At 40.5% G+C, this 21,417-nt stretch overlaps 1 protein-coding gene across 2 annotated transcripts in view; it reads left to right on the top strand.

Moving 5' to 3' along the window:
• ap3b1a (adaptor related protein complex 3 subunit beta 1a) overlaps positions 1 to 21,417 on the top strand; it is a 338,438-nt gene that overhangs the window by 121,764 nt on the left and 195,257 nt on the right. Inside the window, exon 8 of one of the 2 annotated variants that reach the window (XM_041185794.1) lies at positions 20,587 to 20,739. In XM_041185794.1, the coding sequence (XP_041041728.1) occupies positions 20,587 to 20,739 (153 nt within the window). Of the gene's footprint in view, positions 1 to 20,580; positions 20,740 to 21,417 lie in introns of both variants that reach the window. The other variant, XM_041185792.1, reaches the window with a different exon arrangement.

Here is a 21,417-nt window from a genome sequence, read left to right as displayed (position 1 = left end):
TGGGCATTTCCTGGCAAGACAGAATGCCAAATATGGAAGTGCACCAGCATACAGGGATCCCCAGTATGTTTGCTCTCTTTAATCGGCGGCGACTCAGTTGGCTAGGTCATGTTAGCTGAAAGGATGACTGCTCCACTCTGAGACATGCTCTATGGCAAGTTTGCAATTGCCACAAGACTGTCAGGTTGCCCATGTCTGTGATACAAGGATGTCTGCAAGCGAGACCTCAAGCTGACCAGGATCAGAGCCGATTCATGGGAAACCCTTGTTGCTAACCGGAGTGACTGGAGCCCAGCATTCAGGAAGGGCAGAGGATAAAAGTGACCAGATGACAGAAAAGTAAGCCCACCAGAAGGAAAAATCATCAGTCGATCTTGGCCCAATGCTATTCATTTGCGCCAGCTGTGGAAGGTGCTGCCACTCATGAATTGGCCTCTGCAGCCACAACAGACGACGGTCAATCCAGAAATGACGTACACCGTGGGAGCAATCTATCGTCCCCTGAGATGGAAGGATGCCATTTTAAAACCCACCAAGCTACTGGCCACACCTCCTAATACCTGTTCTGACTCATCATCCATTCTTGTGTCATGCTATGAGGCTTTTTATCTACATGAAGGTCTAAATATAAATGCAAGTTATTTGGAATAAGGCAATAACTGCTGGCCAAGCCAGCAATGCCCACATCCCATGAATGAAAGGAAAAGAAAATGGGGGTGGGTAATGTGTCAGAACTAAGGTAGATGTGATGGGTGACAATCACTTGTTAAGTTCACTGTATATAAGTTTATGGTATTGCACAGTGTAAGAGAAACAGGAGACATGCATGTTCACTGAACTAGCCAAGGGTGAAGCTGAAAAAGATTTAGGGATGGTAATAGACTTGGCACTTAAGTTGTCCACTTATTGTGGAGCAGCAATCAATGAAGGAAACAATGATGAATTGTACAGCCGGAACAATAGAATACAAGTCAAAGTCTAATGCTGAAACAGTGCATTGCTTTGGTCAGTGTACTTCTGAGTGCTGTTTGGTTTTGGTCACTGAGGTGAAAGAGAGATATTGAAACCTTGGAAAGGCTTGAAAGAAGAGACTTATGCATGATTCCTAGTGTGTAAGGATTTCATTACAAGGAAAGATCAGTTAAACTTGGTGTTGAAAGCAGTCACTTGAATGGAGCCTGGGGGCAAAGAAATTAAACTCTATCAAAGTTAAATTTGAAATTCAAAATGGTGAAAGATAAAATCGGGACTGATATGCAGACAATAATGAAGACTTGAAATAAATTAGTAGTTAAGGCAATTGATGGAAAGGTTAGAAACAGTGAAATCCTGTGTGTCTGTGATAGAATGGATTGTAAAGGGTATGTTTTCCTAAATTGAGTTGAGATGGACACAATGGCCTTCCTCAATTGTATTTACTTGGTGATTTTGTGAAGGACATTAAATTAAGCCCGTGTTAATTTTGAACCTGCTACAGGATTATTTAATAATTAAAAGGTAAAATTTTAGGATAAGATGTTATACTGATGTACTCTAAAGCATTAAGTCTCAGTATTTGTAGTAAAATATCTCTTCACCTTGGAGCAGATTCTGACTGGGAATTTAATTTCGCTTCAGGGTAGCACTAATACCCTGATGAAAAATAACCAATTGGCACCAGTAATCAATATCATCACACAGATGGGTAATTCAATACCTCCCATTGCATGAAAGTACTCCAGGGAAACCCTCTGGAAAAACCCTGAGCGATCACATTGTTTGTCATTGATCCAAACTGAATCCAATCATGCATGGTTAATGCTATAAATGGGATTTTATATAGGAAGTACATTGAGTTTGTATTCCACGGATGCAGATATCTTCATGCTGCAAGCCAAGAATTGTAATTCATATCAGCTGATGATCCTGTCACAAAAACTGTGAATGTATATAGGTACAGAATACAATATATAGAATTTAAAATGTGACCTTTTAACATTCTGTAGTAACAGGTGAATGGACAGCTTTGCAATATAGACGCTCTGTGGAGCAGTCCCATTGAAACTTGGTGAGAGCATGGTAGTTGTTAGCTCTTTTTTCCATGCATCGCATTGATCTTTTTTCCATTGTACAATATCTGTTTCTGGTTGCTGCACTTGATATTTAGGGAATGCTAAAGGATGCATAAAGATGCCACTTGTCCTTGTGCAGTAGATTGTCTAGGGACTGATTTTAGAATTTTTTAAAAAATTCTTTCATTGATGAGGGTGTTGCTGGCTAGGCCAGCATTTATTGCCCATCCCAAGTTGCCCTTGAGAAGGAGCTGCCTTCTTGAACAGCTGCTGTCCATGTGGCGTAGTTACACCCACAGTGCTGTTAGGGAGGGAGTTCCAGGATTTTGACCCAGCAACAGTGAAGGAACGGTGATATAGTTCCAAGTCAGGATCATGTGTGATTTGGAGGGGAGATTGCAGATGATGGTGTTTCCATGCATTAGCTGCCCTTGTCCTTCTAGGTGGTGGAGGCCGCAAGTTTGGTAGGTGCTGTGGAAGAAGCCTTGATGAGTGGCTGAAGTGCATCTTGGGGATAAACACCACTGTGCATTGATAGTGGGGAATTCAGCCATGGCAATGCCTTTGAATGTCATGGGGAGATGGTTAGATTCTCTCTTGTTGGATATGATCATTGCCTGTCACTTGTGTGGCTTGAATGTTACGTGACACTCCTCAGCCCGAGCCTGAATATTGTCTAGGTCTTGCTGCACAATGGCGCAGACTGCTTCAGTATCTTAGTTGTGAGTGGTGCTAAACATTGTGCAATTGAGAGTGAACATCCTCACTTCTGACCTTATGATCGAGGGAAGGTCAATGATGAAGTAACTGAAGATGGTTGGATCTAGGACATGACCCTGAGGAGCTCCTGCAGTGATGTTCAGGGACTGAGGTGATTGACCTCCAACGACCATAACCATCTTCCTTTGTGCTAGGTATGACTCCAACCGATGGAGAGTTTTTCCCCAATTCCTGCTGACTTCAGTTTTGCCGAGGCTCCTTGGTGCCACGCTTGGTCAAATGCTGCCTTGATGTCAAGGGCAGTCACTCTAGTCTCACCTCTGGAGTTCAGCTCTTCCGACCATGTTTGAACCAAGGCTGTAATGAGATCAGGAGCCGAGTGCCCTTAGTGGAACTCAAACTGGGCGTCAGTGAGCAGGCTATTGCTGAATAAGTGGAGTTTGATCACTCTTTAGATGACTCTTCCATCACTTGGCTGATGACGAGAGAAGACTGATGGGGCAGTAATTGGCCGGGTTGGATTTGTCCTACTTTTTTGTGGACAGAACATAACTGGGGAATTTTCGACAGTGCCAGGTAAATGCCAGTGTTGTAGCTGTACTGGAACAGCTTGTCTAAGGGTACAGCAAGCTCAGGAGCACAAGTCTCCAGTACAATTGCCTTTGCAGTATCCAATGTCTGCAGCTGTTTCTTGATATCACGTGGGATGAATTGAATTGGCTGAAGACTGGCATCTGTAATGACTTTGGTATGCTGTTTTAATTAGTATATTGAGAACAGTTGGTAAGGTTTCAGAGAGGCTTGCATGGTTATTTTTTTAACTTTAGAACAAGATTGCTTGTGTGCCTTTCATGGGGGAGCAAATTATCCTTGTGTTCTTGGTGCTTTTTTCTTTCCCCTCCAGTTTTCAGATCACCTGCCATGCATGAAGGTACTAACTAATGTTGGGGGAAGATTAAGTGGCACCAAAGGTTAATGAATGTCTTTTGCAAATAGTATTTTTTTAAATCATTCATGGGATGTGGGCGTCGCTGGCTAGCATTTATTACCCATAACTAATTGCCCTTGAGAAGGTGGTGGTGTGCTGCCTTCTTGAACCGCTGGAATATATGTCCTAGGAATACCCACAATGTTGTTAGGAAGGGAGCTCCAGGATTTTGACCCAGCGACAGTGAAGGTGATCTAGTTCCAAGTCAGGATGGTGGGGAACTTGCAGGTGATGGTGTTCCCAGGCATCTGCTGCCCTTGTCGTTCTAGGTGTTAGAGGTTGTGGGTTTGGAAGGTGCTGTCGAAGGAGCCTTGGTGAGTTGCTGCAGTTTATCTTGTAGATGATACAGGCTGCTGCTGCTGCATTGGTGGATGGGATGCCAATCAAGTGGGCTGCTTTGTCTTGAATGGTGTCAAGCTACTTGAGTGGTGTTGGTGCTGCACTCATCCAAGCAAGTGGAGAGTATTCCATCACACTCCTGATTTATGCCTTGTAGATGGTGGACAGGCTTTGGAGAGTCAGGGGGTGAGTTACTCGCTGCAGAATTCCAGCCTCTGTCCTGCTCTTGTAGCTACAGTATTCATGTGGCTAGTCCAGTTCAGCCTCTGGACAATGGTAATCACCAGGATATTGATAGTGGGGGTCTCAGCGATGATAATGCCGTTGAATGTCATGGGGAGTTGGTTAGATTGTCTCTTTTTGGGAGATTGTCATTGACCATAAGACATAGGAGCAGAAATTAGGCCATTCGGCCCATCGAGTCTGCTCCGCCATTCAATCATGGCTGATAAGTTTCTCAACCCCATTCTCCCGCCTTCTCCCTGTTACCTTTGATTGCCCTGAACTTGTGTGGTGCAAATGTTACTTGCCACTTATCAGCCTAAGCCTGATTGTTGCCCAGGACATAGACTGCTTTAGTATCCGAGGAGGTGCGAATGGTGCTGAACATTCTGATCTTATGATGGAGGGAAGGTCATTGGTGAAACAGCTGAAGATGGCTGGGCCTATGACACCACCCTGCACAGTAAATGTTTCGATTGTGACCAAGCTCTATCCTGCCTAATCCAAAATTCATATAACACACTTTCATCAGAGATTACCAAATGAATTTGGGAGAGAAAGTTAGTGTACCCACCCGTTCCCAGCCCAGAGATGGTGAAGCCAATTTAAGTGTTCCCACTCCCACTTGGCTAATTTAACACACACAATGGTTAAATCTTTGACTTTTAGTTCAGTAAAACTCAATTCTCAACTTGAGGGGTATTTATCTATAAAGCCAAAGGAGCAGTCTACCATATATTCAAATGGAATGTAAACTTTTATGATATGCTCACATAAAAGATTAATCTGTAACAGATTTCAATAATCTGGGCGTGATGTAGTTTGGGCATGATATGATTTGCCTGTTAAATAGGAATCATACTTCAGAGTCATGATTGTGCGTGCTTTTCAGTTAATCTGGTCATGTATTCCAAAATCTTTTAACTGATCTGGATATTTGTTTTAAAAACAAAAAATGCTGGAGAAGCTTAGTAGGCCTGGCAGCATCTGTGGAGAAATAGTCAACGTTTCGAGTCTGTATGGCTCTGAAGAAGAGTCATACAGACTCGAAGCGTTAACTGTTTTTCTCTCCACAGATACCTGCTGAGTTTTTCCAGCATTTTTGTTTTTATTTCAGATTTTCAATATCTGCAGTGTTTTGCTTTCTTCTGGATATTTGTTTTACTGGACTACATTACACTTTTTAATTATCCATTCTTCAGCTCAATTGCATAATTTCTCGTAAAAGTCTTGGGATCATATCAGTGGTATGCTTTAGGCTACTAATGTCCAATTGAAACTACTAACATTGATCATTATTAGCCAATTTATTGCCCAGTCCACAATTTCCTCTCTTTTTGCATAAACATTTGGTTTCGTCACAAGTCTGTTGTTAAACACCTTAATAAGTGCTTTCTAAAATTTGTTAGGAGCTCGAGGTAGTTTTGAGTTAGTTATGTTTGTATTGGTGGGTGTTAGAAATAAGCTATAGTTTTAAGTTTAATTTCTATGTTTTAGTTGTGGGTTGAAAAAGTGAAACCTGGGTCTAGTTTCATTTAGATTTTTTCTCTGAGATGGAATCAGTGAGTCTGAAGTTTTTTGTATACCTGCATTTTCAAGATGGGGGTAAGTGGTTTCGCGAAGTTAAAACAAAGTTGGGAAAACTGTGCTATTACTTAGCAACAGGAAACCCATTGATACAGAGAAACAAAGCAGTTTAGTCAGTTGATGATTATGTACTAAGGTGAAGAGAGCTGTTTAAGTCTCTCTAACTGGACATATTAGCAGATTGCTGAGGAAAATAAGTCTAAGAATTTTAGATGAGTTGCTCTAAAGTTAAAGTAACTGTGAATGTCAAGTGAGTTCTGGTTCTCAAGGGAGATACCAAATTGTCGGCAGTCTACTGGGAGAGGGAACTGCAGGGAGCAGGTCCTGAAGGAAAAGGAGAAAGGTCCCAAGAAGACCTTTAAGTTACGCCAAAGGACAAGGACAGGAATCTGAAACAAGATCCTGTTCATTAAAGTAAGGAGCAGAGAAAAAGGCTCCGAATTAAAGAGGGAAAGCTGTAAGGAGCAGAATTAAGGCAAAGTGGCCTTGCAAAAGGCCAGAAGATCAGAGGAGACAGCCAAAGATGGGTGACTCCTTACGATGGGCCACTGGTGGCACTCTGAGTATCAGAATGCATGGAAGGTGCAGTTTGAATGTACTTGGCGATCCAGGGCAGAGGAGCAACAGAAGGAAGGTTGAAATCCTGGAGGTGGATCCTTGTCGAAGAGGTCCAAATGAAAGCATAGCTTGAAAGAAAATTCCAAGGCGAGTTCTTCAACAGTGGAGATCAGAAATCCTCGTGTGAAAGAGAGTTCAGTGAGACCAGTTGGCTCATAGTGTGGTGAGTGTCTGGGAGGAGTTAATGAGAGATCCATAGTATCTCTTTGGGTGGCACCTGTCACTTGATCTTGGAGTGTGGAGATTTGTAAGAACAAGTTACAAAAACGGTATGGTTGTGGATGAAGGAATCATGTAATGTAATATAGTTCATCTTGTTTAATAAATGCTTTATTCTTTTGTTAAAAAGATATCAGACTTTGTTCAGTAGCTGCCCTCCATGTTTCTAAACAGAAGCTAAAAGTTAGGATCCATCAAGCCAGGTTCCACCCTGGGATCTGACTTGTCCAGTAGTAACATCAGCTGGGATCATAACAAATTCAAGGGAATGCATCATCAGTTCTCTGAATAACAGTACACTGCACTTTCTCTATGAGGACTTGAACTTGAATTCAAATCCATGTGATGAGAAATTATGCAGCCTCTATGCACTTTTTTTAGTGGCTACAAGTCCAAAAATGAAAATGCTCAAATTTTTACAAGAATTTCAATGTAGTGCATGAGTATTAGCTATTAGGCTAATTTATTTTTTGTTCTGGTTATGTGGGTGTCACTGACAGGGCCACCATTTATTCCCCATCACTAAGTTCCCTTGAAAAGGTATTGGTGAGCTGCCGTCTTGAATCACTGTAGTCATATGGTGGAGATACACACTCCGTGCATTTTGGGGAGGGAGTTTCATGATTTTGACCCAACGATAGTGAAGGAATGGCGATATACTTAGAGAGGATGGTGAGGGTCTTGCAGTTGCTGTTCCCAAGCACCTACTGCCCTTCTCTGAGATGGTAGAGGTAGTGTGCTTGGAAAGTGCTGTTGAAGGAGCTTTGGCAGGTAGCTGCAGTGCATCTTATAGATGGTTCATACTGCTGCCACTGTCACTGGTGGTGAAGGAAGTGAATGGAAGGGGTGCTGGTCTAGCAGGCTACTTTGCTTTGGATGGTGTTAAGTTTTTTTGCAAGTTGTCGGAGCTTCACTCATCCAGGCAAGTGGGGAGTATTTCATCACAATTCTGACTGGTTGCTGTAGATGACTGTCAGGCTTTGGGGAAATCAGGAGGTGGGTTGCTCCCACAGAATTCCCAGCCCTCTGACTTGCTCTTGGAGCCAGAGTATTTATATAGGTGATCCAATTCTGTTTCTGGTCAATGATAACCTGCAGGATTTTGATGGTGGGGGATTCAGTGATGGTCATCCCATTGAATGTCAAGAAGTGATGATTAGATTCTCTCTTGTTGGAAATGGTCATTGCTTGCTACTTGTATAGTGCAAACATTGCATGCCATTTGTCAGCCCAAGCCGGAATGTTGCCTAAGTTTTGCTGCATGCAGGCAAGGACTACTTCAGTATTTGAGGAGTCTCGAATGATGTGAAACATTGTATAACCATCAGTGAGCATTCCCACTTCTGACCTTATGATGATGGGAAGGTTACTGATGAAGCAGCTGAAGATAATTTGGCCTCGGGCATTACCCTGAGGAACTCGTGCAATGATGTCCTGGGATTGAGGTGATTGGCTTCCAACAACCACAACCATCTTTCTTTTGTGCTAGGTACGACTACAATCAATGGGGAATTTTCCCCTGATTCCCTTTGCCTTCAAATTTACTAGGACCCCTTGATGCCGCACTCGGTCAAATGCTATCCTGATGTCAAGTGCAGTCATGCTTGTCTCACCTCTTTTGCCCATATTTGGACCAAGCCTGTATTCAGGTCAAAAGCCAAGTGGCCCTGGCGCAACCCAAACTGAGCAACAGTTGAGCGTGTTGCTGATTAAGTGCTGCTTGATAGCACTGTTGATGACACCTTCTAATACATCACTGATGGATTGAGAGTGGACTGATGGGTGGTAATTAGTAGATTGGATTTGTTCTTTTTTGTGGTCAGGACAGAGCAGGGCAATTTTCCACATTATTGGGTAGATGCTTGTGTTGTAGCTATACTGGAATATCTTGGCTAAGGGCACTAATTCTGCAGCACAATTTGGTTAATGCTCTTCCTCTTGTACCTTGGATTGCCTATCTGGGCATCCTTCCACATTTTGAATAACCCTACTCTTCTTTTGCCTCTTTGCATTCATTCAAATTTAAATTAGATAGACTTCTTTTAGAAGTTGAAAGGAAAAATGCTTTCTTGCAGCTTCAGGATCTCCCAAAACGCTTCCAGCCAATGAAGTACTTATGAATTGTAGTCACTGTTGTAATGTAGGAAATGTAAAAGCCAATTTTCACACAGCAAGCTCCCACAAATAGTGATAAAGACCAATTTGTGATGTTGATGAAGAGGTAAATATTGGACAGAACATGGGGATAACTCCCCTGCTCTTCTTTGAAATAGTTCCATGGGATCTTTTATTGCCACCCGAGGAGGCTAACATAGGTTTAACATCACCTCTGACAGCACTCCCTCAGTGATGCACTGGAGTGTCAGCCTAGATTTTGTGCTCAAGGAGTATTTTGGGATCCTGTACTTAGGGATAGAGTGTAAGTAATTTGTGCCATGAGATTATGTAAATGTAGTATGCTTGGGCGGAACACCTGATTTTGAATTAATGGTGACCAGAACCACTGAGGGTTTCCTTGTCTCCTCAGTGTTTGCCTGTATGCTAATTGATTACAGATTGATTATAATCAGCTGGTTCTGAAGAATAAAGTAGGTCAAGTGTTAGTAGGGGAAAATTTAGAGGACAGTGATCATGGTATAATAAGCTTTACGCTAGCCTTGAACTCTTGATCTTGGGGTTACAAGCCCAGTACCATAACCACTTGGCTTGGCCAAGCCAGATCATATGTAACTCTTTCGAGTACAAACACGTTTCCATCTGTTTCAGATGAAGTTACATTGTTTCATAGTTTGCCATTGTGAGATTTGAACTCTTGATCTTGGGGTTACAAACCCAGTACCATAACCACTTGGCTATTTAGGCCAAGCTACGCTAGCCTTGAAAAAGCATAAGGAGTAACCCAAAGTAAAAAATAATTAATTGGTGGGAGGGCCAATTTCAGTGGGGCGTAAAAGATCTGGCCCAAGTAAATTGGAATCCAAGATAGGCAGCAAAACTGTAATGGAACAATGGGTTGCCTTTTAAAGAGGATGATAGTTTGGGAACAATCGAGGTACGTCCCCACAAGGAGAAAAGACAAAACAAAGCCAGAGCTCCCTGGTTGGCAAAGGAGATAGCGAATAAGATGAAGCAGTAAAAGGGTACATATGAGGACAGTGGCATCATGGATATGAACTTGGCTGAGTGTCAGGAAATAAATAATGGTGAACAGAGTTAGAGGAGTGGAACAAGCTGAGGTGCTTTTGCAGAGAGCTGGCATAGACCTCATGGCCTCTTGTGCTGTAAACAGCCTATGAATAACTCCTTTGTCATAGTATCATAAAACGAGCAGGATGGGAATGGAGAATTAGATGGATCTTGGGAATTGCTAAACAAATACTATGTTTGACTATCCTGTGGGCAAATTATTTCAAACATGTGTAGCAGATAGTATCTGATAAATCCCAGTCTTTTGAGGAGGTAATATGGATGGAAAGAAGTGTAGCGGATATGGTGTACATTGAAAGCCTTTGAGGTGTCATGCAAGAGATGATTGGAGAGATTAGATAAAGTTAAGGGGCTTTGAATGAGGAAGAGGATAGCAAATTGATTTTTAAAACTGGATAGAAAGGAAGAAATAGGGTAAGATTGAAGAGCATTTCCTCAGTTCATAAATGAGCAACAGTATCCCCAGGGTTCTGATCTGTGACTGCTTCTGTTCACTGGGTACATCAGTGATATGGATATACAACTAGGGGGAATGGTGTCTTTATACAATCCTAAAGTAAGAGGCATGGTAGATAATTCTGAGGACCAAAGACAAAGAGTTATTGATAAAATGATGGAATTGACGATATGTGACTGACATTGAAATGAATCAGTAAGTATGAAGTGGCGCATTGAAAACACAGTTAGTTATTTTAAAACAATGGGGGAAGCTGGGTGACATGGATGAGCAGAGGGATTTGGAGTTTTGGATTCATAAGCCATTAAAAGCAGCACCTCAAGTGGACAAGGCCTTAAAAGCAATTTAGCTTCATGGCAAAAGCCGTTGACTAAAAAGTTGCAGGATAACATTAAATCTACATACGAACATACATGAACCTATGAACTAGGTGCAGGAGTAGGCCACTCAGCCCTTAAATCCTGTTGTGCCATTCAATAAGATCATGGCTGATCTGATTGTAACCACCTGCCTATCCCCGATAACCTCTCACCCCCTTGCTAATCAAGAATCTATCTAGCTCTGCCTTAAAAATATTCAAAGACTCTGCTTCCACTGCCTTTCGAGGAAAGGAGTTCCAAACACTCAGGACCCTCAGAAAAAAATTCTCCTCATCTCTGTCTTAAATGAGCAACCCCTTATTTTTAAACAATAACCCCTAGTTCTAGATTCTCCCACAAGAGGAAGAATCCTCTCCACACCCACTGAATCTTAAAGGTTTCGATCAAGTCACCTCATATTCTTCTAAACTCCAGTGGATACAAGCCTAACCTGTCCAACCTTTCCTCCTTGAATAAGGAGACCAACCCTGTACTCTGCTCCAGCTGTGGTCCCACCAGAGCCCTGTACAACTGACACGTAACCTCCTTAGTTTTGTGTTCAATTTCCCTCGCAATAAACAATAACATTCTATTAGCTTTCCTAATTATTTGTTGTACCTGTATACTTTTGTGATTCATGCACTAGGACACCCAGATCCCTCTGAATCTCAGAGCTCTGAAATCTCTCACCATTTAGATAATATGCTTTTTTTATTCTTTCTGCCAAAATAGACAATTTCACATTTTCCCATATTTATACTCCATTTTCCTGGCCTTTGCCCACTCACTTAGCCTATCCATGTCACTTTGTCGCCTCATGTTTCCTTCACAACTTACTTCCTACCTATCTTTGTGTCAATAGCAAATTTAGCAACCATGCCATCTATCCCTTCAACCAAGTTATTTATATAAATTAAAAAGTTGAGGCCCCAGCACTGATTCCTGTGGCACACTGTATGCACCCCCTTCAATTTGGCCTACTGTATTCGAGGCTCCCAATGTGGTCTTGTCTACAGAGGCGTATCAACAGTTTGGGCAAAAACTTGGCAGTTGGAATATAATGTGAGGTTATGCACTTTGGTAGGAAGAAGAGAAGAGCTGAATATTATTTAATTGGAAAAAGACTGCAGAAAGCTGCAGCACAGAGGGATTTGGGGGTCCTCGTGCATGAAACCCAAAAAGCTAACATACAAGTTCAGCAGGTAATAGGGAAATGGGATGTTGGCCTTTATTTCAAAGGGAATTGAGTATAACATTAGGAAAGTCTTACAAGAACTATACAAGGCACTAGTTAGACCGCACCCAGAATATTGCGAACAGATTTGGTCCTCTTATCTAAGGAAAGATATACTGGCATTGGAGGCAGTTCAGAGAAGGTTCACGAGGTTGACCCTGGATATGGATGGATTTTCTTATGAGGAGAGGTTGAGTAGGTTGGGCCTGTACTCATTGGAGTTTAAAAGAATGAGAGGCAACCTAATTGAAACATATAAGATTCTTAAGGGGCTTGACAGGGTAAATGCTGAGAGGTTGTTTCGCCTTGTAGGAGAGTCTAGGATCAGAGGGCATATTCTTGGAGTAAGGGGTCGCCCAGTTAAGACAGAGATGAGGAGGAATTTCTTCTGAGGGTAGTGAATCTATGGAATTCCTTACTGAAGAGGCTGGGTCGTTAAGTATAGTCAAGGCTGAGAGACAGATTTTTAATCAGTGAGGGAATCTAGGGTTATGGGGAAAAGGCAGGAAAGTGGAGTTGAGAATTCAAATCGGCCATGATCTCATTGAATGGCGGAGCAGACTCGATGGGCTAAATGGGCTACTTTTGCTCCTACCTCTTATGGTCTTATTTCACACAACAGTTAAGTGTAGGATGAGGGTCATATGGTTATCAGCAGGGAAGTTGGAGATTTAGAAAACCTAGTGATGATAAAAATATTATTAATAAGGACCAAGCTGAAGAACGCCAGTCTATTAAAGATGGTAAAGTGGAAAACAGTTGAAGGAAGGAAACTGATACGTTACCATTGTAATAAGACTGGACCTATGAGATCAAGTTATTGGACGTTAAATGGGAAACCACTTGAGGGAATTAGAACTCAGAAGAGTTTGGGAAATAAGAGTCCTGTGGGCTCTGAGATGCAGAGGCCAGATAAGTGTGTCATTTGTGTACCGATGGAACAGGAAGAATCCATTGTAGCTAGAGAAGTGGGAATGTGTTCACAACTTACCCAAGGGAGTTCTGAAGGGCAGGTTGCAGAGATATTTAAAGATTTTATATACGAAGGGGAAATATATCCATGTGTACAGGGAAGACCAGGAAAGGATGCCAGTCCTTAAAGCTATGGGATAGTGCTACCTGTTGTCCAGTAGGGTTATTGCAGGACAAAATGTTAATTAAAGGAATCCATGACTAAGTCAAACCTATTTCAATGTGTCAGGTAAATTTTAAAAAGTGATTTGAAAATAGGAGGGGTGATTGTTGGAGTAGTAGAGAAATTGCCCATTGCAATTTATTTTGGAGAATAATATAACTGGATCACAGATATTTACTCTACCTACTGTAGTAGAGCAGCCTGTTGTGATGCAATCGACAGAGGTTTTACAGATTGTTTCCAGATTGTGTGGTAACAAGATCACAAATGCACAAGTTGAAACAGGAAGAGGAGGAATCTAAAAGATGAGGATTTTGAAATTCAGTTGGCTGGCTCAATCTTTGAAAAGATTACTCAGAAGATTAAAGAAGATGAGGTTCAGTGAAGTTTCAGCAGAAATTTTCAGACTTAAAGCAGTTATATCAGACAGCTTATTCTGAAATGGAAGCAGAATACATTCCAGAGTGTTAATACATTCAGGGCAATGTGTTAATGAGGAAATGGAGGCTGCCTCATCCCATCAGATGAAAAGTGGGCGATAGTGCACCAAGTAGTGATACCATCTGGGTACCAACATGAAATTTTGAGAGAGGCTAATGAAATTCCAATTTGAGAATTAGGAAAACTCGAGCTAAGATACAGAAACATCTCTATTGGCCTGGACTACATAAAGATATAGTCAAATTCTGTCAAACATGTCAGGTGATGGGAAAACCTCAGACAGTAATTAAGCCTTCACCTTTAATTCCAAGTCCAGCATTTGAGGAACCTTGTAACATGGTCCTAATTGACTGTGTAGGACCCTTCCCTAAGACTAAAAGTGGAAATCAGTACTTACTGACAATCATGGATGTGTCCACCAGATTTCCTCAAGCAATACCTTTAAGGAAAATTATAGAAAAGATGATTATAGAGGAGTTAACCAAATTCTTTACAAGGTATCGATTACCAATAGAAACTGTCGGATTAGGGATTGAATTTCATGTCACATGACATTGAAGAAATAATGAACAGTTTAAGAATAAAGCAATTTAGGTCATCAGCCTATCATCCTGAATCACAAGGTGCCTTAGAAAGGTGGCATCAGGCTTTAAAGACTATAATTGGACCTTATAGTCAAGACTATCCACATGATTGGGATCAAGGGATTCCATTCTTGTTTACTCTTAGCAATGCCCCTAATGAGTCAACAGGGTTCAGTCCTTTTGAATTAATTTATGGTCATGAAGTAAGGAGACCACTCAAACTGATTCGGCAGAAATTAGTGAACCAAAGTTCTGAAACAACACTCCTGGATTATATGATGAAATTCAGAGCGAGATTAAATAAGGCATGTGAACTAGCTAGAAAATATCTACAGATATCGCAACAAGTGATGAGGGCAAAGGCTCGTAGTTCTGTGGCTGGAGAAAGTGTTAGTGTTGTTGCTAGTGTGAGGCGAACTGTTGAAGGCAAGGTTTAGTGGACCTTACCAGATTGAAAAGAGACTGAGGGAAACTATGTAGTAAATACCCCAGATAGAAGGAAGAGTCAGCAAGCGTGCTATATAAATATGTTCAAAAAATACTTCGACAGAGAAAATAAACAGGAGATGTTTACTGGTAATCCTAAGTAAGGAAACTTGGGGGTAGAAATTAAGGATTCTGAAATTGATCTTCCTCTAATTTAAATTGGACAATGAGGAAGCACTTAACAACCTAGATGTAATATTGGATTACCTTCCAGAAAACTGTCGGAGTGATTAAAAAGTGCTATTGCAGTCATACAAAGCAATTTGTGGAAATAAACTGGGGAAAATAGATATGGCTGTACATGATAATGTGGAGAATTCAGAGTCAATAAGGCAGCACCCATACAGATTAGATTAAATCCAATAAAATTAGCTCAAATACGCAAAGAAATTGAACTTATGCTTCAAAACGACATCAAAGAGCCCAGTCACAGCAATTGGAATTTACCCAATGTAATGGTGCCGAAACCAGCTGGATCACAGAGATTATGTATTGATTACTGAAAAGTGAATATAGTAACAAAGGCAGATTCATATCCTATTCCACGATTGGAGTATTGTACCGAGAAAGTGGGACACTCAATGTTTATCACAAAAATTGACTTGCTGCAAGGATATTGGTATGTTCCCTTATTAGAAAGAGCAAAATTGATATCAGCTTTTGTGATGCCAGATGCTCTATATCAATTTAAAGTAATGCCCTTTGGTATGAAAAATGCACCAGCAACATTTTAGCAACTGATAAAGTGACTGAGGGACTGAATAATTGTGCTGTTTATATTGATGACTTAATAATATTTAGTCAAACATGGGAGAAACATTTGCAACATTTAAAAGAACTGTTTGATCGACTGCAGGAAGCCAATTTGGTTGTGAGTTTGGCTAAAAATGAATTTGCGAAAATGTATTTACACTGTTGGGTGTGGTCGTGTGGCCCCATGAGATGCAGAAGTAAAAGCTATTGTGGGATTTCCAGTGCCTACAGCAAAACAGGACATTTTGGCATTTCCAGGCATGAGTGGATTTTATCAGAAATTCGTGCCAAACTTCAGTTTAGTTGCTCTGTTGACTGGATTATTATGAGAGAACAAAGTTCCAATGGACACAGGAGTGTCAAAATACATTTGACAGCTTGAAAGGTATACTAACAGCACCTGATTATGCAAAACAGTTTAAGTTGGCTATTGATGCCAGTGATGTCGGTGTTGGTGCTGTATTGCTACACGAAGATGAACTAGGAATTGAGAAGCTGGTAGGAAATTTCTCATGGAAGTTGAATGTATACCAGAAGAAATATTCAACTATAGGGTAAGAGACTTTAAACTTGGCGCTAGCTTTGCAGCATTTTGAACTGTATGTTGCAAACTATTCTTCAGAGACAATTATATATTCTAACCACAATCCTTTGAAGTTTCTGGAAAAGCTTCGGAACAGAAACACAAGATTGTTTTGGTGGGGTTTATTATTGCAACTGTTCAATTTACAAATTACACATGTAGCTGGACGAGAACATTTGATTGCAGATGCATTGTCAGGAGTTTAAAATTCAAAAGAACTTGGATATTGGCAAATGGAGAATTGACTGGAATGAACTCTATTTTTACAAAAGACTTGTGTGTATATTTTCATGTTAATGCATCTACACTATAATGTTATACTTTTGTTTGTATAGTTAAATGTAAGGAATAAGAAATGGGTTGGAAAATGAAACCATCTGTTTGGAATTATGGTTCATTTTTTAAGAAGGGTGATGTAAGAATGGATGTTTTTAATATTTTGAGGAATATTGTGTTATTTTGTAAAGGCAGCTGTGTGTGTTAATTAAGCTGGGCAAGAAATTGATAGGAGCCAGGTTGTTTGGGGGGTTTAGAAACATGAAAAGGATAGAGGTGTTAAGTTTGAGGTACAATTAAATAGGTTAGATCTAACATTTGTGTTTTTAGGAGTTTGAATATCAAAGGGGAGTCAGAGGTAAAAAGAAACATGTCTGTATCTTGTCAGTAAATAGTAGTGGGGTGTTATATTTTATTGACCTGAAACCAAAGACAAGATGGAAACATGGAAGGATTTGAGTTTCAAAGAGATCTGAGAACAATGGAACTGAGGTAAAAGAGAATAAAGTATTTTAGAGTTGCTTTTAAGCTGGAGGCATGGAGATAGGTGGAGAGAGTTTGAGCTATTGAGCTATAACTGGAGCTCTAGGCTTGGAGAGGATGCAGTTTAAATCACCCATCCAGTCAAGCCAGAAAAGTCTTGGGCTGCGGAAAGCAGTTTTATTCTGAAGTGGATTCCACCGCAGAGTGGAAGAGGGTAGAGGCCATGTGATACACCTTTATTGAATCTGCAGCAGTTTGCCTTGTGTAATATTATTGGATTTCATAGTAGACACCTGTAAGGGAGTGTTGCCTGGAAGGTGTTTACTTGTGTGTTTGACCAAGCAGAGTGTTTCTGGGGGAATATTTTGTAAGACAAACTTTAATTGTGTAACTGTAACCTTGTGTGCTTAAGCTTTCTTCTTTTCTTGTTAATAAACCTTTTGCTTTTAATTGTTAAAATCCCAGAAGTGTTACTGGACCTCTTATTGCTGAGATCGGTAAGTCGCCTTCTTGTTTTCAGAATACAAAAAAAGTTATGGCCCGTAAGCCAAGTTTCCCTCGGGATTTGGTTTTCGCAGTAATTAACACTGGCTGTGGTCGTAACAGCAGCACTCATTACATCCTCCCAACCAGAAAAAGCCCATTCATGGCTATCCTTTGTTTCCTGTTGGCTAGCCAATCTTCTATCCATGCCAATATGTTACTCCCTGCACAATGAGCTTTTATTTTCCACAATAAACTTTTGATGTGGCACCTTATCAAATGCCTTCTGGGAATCTAAGTGCAGTACATCCACCAGTTCCCCTTTATTCACAGTACATATGATTATTTATTATGACTGCAGCAGTTCAAGAAGGCAGCTCAACACCACCTTCTCAAAGGCAACTAGGGATGGACAATAAATGCTGGCCCACCCAGCGAAGCTGACATTCCGTGAATGGATTTTTTAAAAATTGGAGTATTATGAGCACATTTGGGCCCATGCTATCGGAAGGATATTTGAGTGAATAGAGAAGGGCCAGTCCTGATTTACTGAGATGCTGCTTGGTATGTGAGGATGTACTTGTTTGAAAGGGATGATTTTAAAGATGTGTTCAAAATTATGAGATAACATGACTGAGTACATAGAAACAGATTTTCAGTGAACAAACGATCTCAAACAAGGAGATATAGATGCAAGAGGCTTGCGGCAGAGGGTGAGAGCAATGCTTTTTTTTTAACACAAAGGTTTGAGATTCTTAAATGCATGACTGAATTAGTGATTGAACCAAAGGCCAGGTCCAAATTCAGGAATAGGTGGTTCAAGAATAGGATAATAAATGACCTGGTATGGCTGAAGTTGTTGTAATTTATATAAAATATTGTATAGCTCTTTCTTGACAGGCCATTCTGAGAGATCCACAGATGAAATAGACAAAGGCCAATAGCTGAGGACATAGATTTTGTGTAATTAGCAGAGCAATGAGAGGGGAGTTGAATTTTTTCGCCTAGAGGTTGGTGGGAAACTCACTGTCTGAAAGGGTGGTAGAGGCAGAAATCATATTTAAAATAAAAATGTGCTTATCTTGGACTTGAAGCGCTGTGACCTACTGGACAATGGACCAAGAACTGGGAAGTAGGATTAGTCTGGATAGCTCTTTTTCATCCAGCAGAGACATGATGGGCTGAATGGCCTGTGTCATAAATATTCTCTTTTTGAGAGCAGATCAAGGGCTGTTTTTTGTGCAGTAAGTAATTCATCTATTCACAATCTACAAGGTGCAAATCAGGAATGTGATGGAATACTGTCCACTTGACTGGAAAAATCACACACAGACGCACACGCACACACGTCAAGTGGGCAGCGGATGCACTTCGGTAAGGCCCCTGCAACACGTTCCAAATGATGAACGAAGATAGCAAATGCATGGAAGCACCACCACCCTCACATTCCCTCCAAGTCACAAACCATTCTGACTTGGAAATACATCATCGTTTGTTCATTGTTGTTGGGTCAAGTTCCTGCAACTTCCGACCTAACAGCATTGCAGGAGCATGTTCATTACATAGACTGCAGCGATCGAAGAAGGTGGCTTGCCACCAGCTTCTCAAGGGCAATTAGGCTTGGGCAATAAATGCTGGCCTTGCTCGTAACACCTACATCCCATGAACATGTTTTTTTAGAAACTGAATATTTTTATTTTATTTGCCCTTTGCAGAAGAGATATTGTGAAAATTTGTAAATCTTAATGAAAACATTTTTGTAAAGTTGGTACAGTGCTAATTCTCTGTGGCCATATTGACTGGAGCATGTACTAAATGCCATTTCTAAACCATAATTGATGCATTTAGGGGCGTGACAGCAGTAATGGAAAGGAACTCAAATACAATTATTATTTTGAAAACTGAACCAGGTACTCTGGATAGATTGCTAATTTCAGAATTCTGATTTTAATGGTGTGCATTTTGCATTCATGCAATGTTAAGCCATCATGTTGACATTTCTGCTTGATACTAGTTCTGCAAGCAAAAAGATAGTAGGGCTGTAAAATTAATATGTAGAAATGTTATGCTGAAGGTTAAACTGTGATGAGGATGAATTGAAGGTGGCTTCTATTTCTCCCCCCCACCCCCTCCAACTGAAGATATATTTTTTTTTAAATTTAGTTAACAACAAAGCTCAAGAATTTCAGATGTTAGTAAGTTAATATTTCCACAATTCACATCTTGCCTCTAATTGAAGGTTATTTACTTTTATGTTCAGCTATAAAATGCAGCTTCTTGTTGAGTGGCTTTGCTCAGTGGAGTTGATGGCTTGCTGTCATCTCTGTAGACAGCTAATGCACTTAACAGCACTGTCAGTGCCCGTTGTTGTGAAAATAGGGTAATTTTAGGTTGTGCGCTGTATAGAGCTCTTGATGGGACTGATTTAGGTCTGCTTTTTCTTCACTTAGTGGTAGTCAATTTATTTATTGTGCTTTTGACAGAAAAGGCAATTGGTTCTGTGACTTGAGTGCTTTTTTTAAAAAAAAAACATCCTTTACAATGCTTCAGATGAGTGTTTTCTTAGTATTTACCTGCACATCTTACTGTGGGTTGTCCACTGTATTTTTGAAGGAGTAATTTATTTATCAGTTGAAACTAGTGTCGTATGCCGACAACACAGGTAAAAGCAGCCCTACACAGAATTCAGAAAAGAATTGACTTCTATGAATGAATCCTTAATGGAGTCAAAAATAATTGGCTGCTCTGGATTTCATGCTTCATTTTGAAATAATTACTTTTGCATGATGGAAAGCTTCACATTTAATACAAAAACAGAAAATATATCTAAAATTAAAGTGGATTATGATCAGCATAACCTGAAACTTTTAATTGTACAGATGACGCATGATTCAATGTGGACTGTAATCTTAAACACTTGTGTTAAAACATGCAATGGAAATGGTGTAAAATTACACAAGTAATTAATTTTCTTACAACACATCCAATAAACAGGAAGTGTGTATTTGTACTGGACATTGAAACAATGCCATAGAAATGAACAGCACAAAAAGAGGCTGTCCAGCTATTGAGTCTGTCAGCTCTTTGCTGGAGTAAAACATGGGTTTATCTGGCAGATTATAAATACTCCATGCAGATACAGTAAAACTAGACCCTTCATAATTTCCCGGTACTATAACACAAGCTCAGTAAGTTATGCAGCTTAGAATACAGTACTGTTTGGAACAGTGAGTTATATTTTTCTTGGTTATTATAGTTGCAATTTTCAAACAGATAATGTTAGAGATATTGAAGGGCCTTTAAAGCTTATAGCAGTAGGTTTTTTTCTTACAATTAATTATTTATTTCCTTTCAGGAGCAGTTGCTGGATGAAAATAATGAGAAGGCGTTCTATGATTCTGACGAAGACCAGAATAAAAGTGGTGGTGCTGCTAAGAAACCATATGTAATGGACCCAGATCATCGACTGCTCCTCCGGAACACCAAGCCTTTACTGCAGAGTAGGAATGCTGCTGTATGCATCATAATGTCATATTACTTTAATTGTTATAATCAGTAAATTCATGTTGTTCTTGATGTACACCACTAGTAAGGGAGGGAAAATGGCACAATGATGTTGTCTTTCCAGCCTGAAGGCCTCTAGATGACATCTAGTGGCTTCATGTCACTAATGTTTCATTAGATAGACCAGCAGTGAAAACAGAGTACATGTGATTATGCTGACTAGCATTGCCTTTGCATGTCAATCAAGGAAGAGCCATGCATGCACAAACCCATGTTTGGTGTTCTTGTTATCAACCTTCAACTTCAATTGACTAGACAAGACTGCATAGGTGGTTAGAGTCATAGAGGTCTACAGCACAGAAAAAGGCCCTTCAGCCCATCAGGTCTGCGCTGGTCAAACAAGCACTGAACTATTCTAATCCCATTTTTCAGCTCTAGGCCCATAGCCTTGTCTGTCGTGGCATTGCAAGTGCACATCCAAATACTTCCTAAGTATTACGAGCGTTTCTGTCTCTACCACCCTTTCAGGCATTGAGTTCCAGATTCCCACCACCCTCTAGGTGAATAAATCCTCTCATCCCCTCTAAACCTCCTGCCCCTTATCTTAAATCTATGCCCACTGGTTATTGATCCCCCCCCCACCAAGGGGAAGAGTTCCATCCTGTCTACCCTATCTATGCCCCTCAAT

The sequence above is a fragment of the Carcharodon carcharias genome, chromosome 4 (assembly GCF_017639515.1).
Source record: "Carcharodon carcharias isolate sCarCar2 chromosome 4, sCarCar2.pri, whole genome shotgun sequence".
Lineage (NCBI taxonomy): Eukaryota > Metazoa > Chordata > Chondrichthyes > Lamniformes > Lamnidae > Carcharodon > Carcharodon carcharias.
Note: the sequence above shows the minus strand (reverse complement) of the source record. Positions and strands in the feature narration are given on the sequence as shown.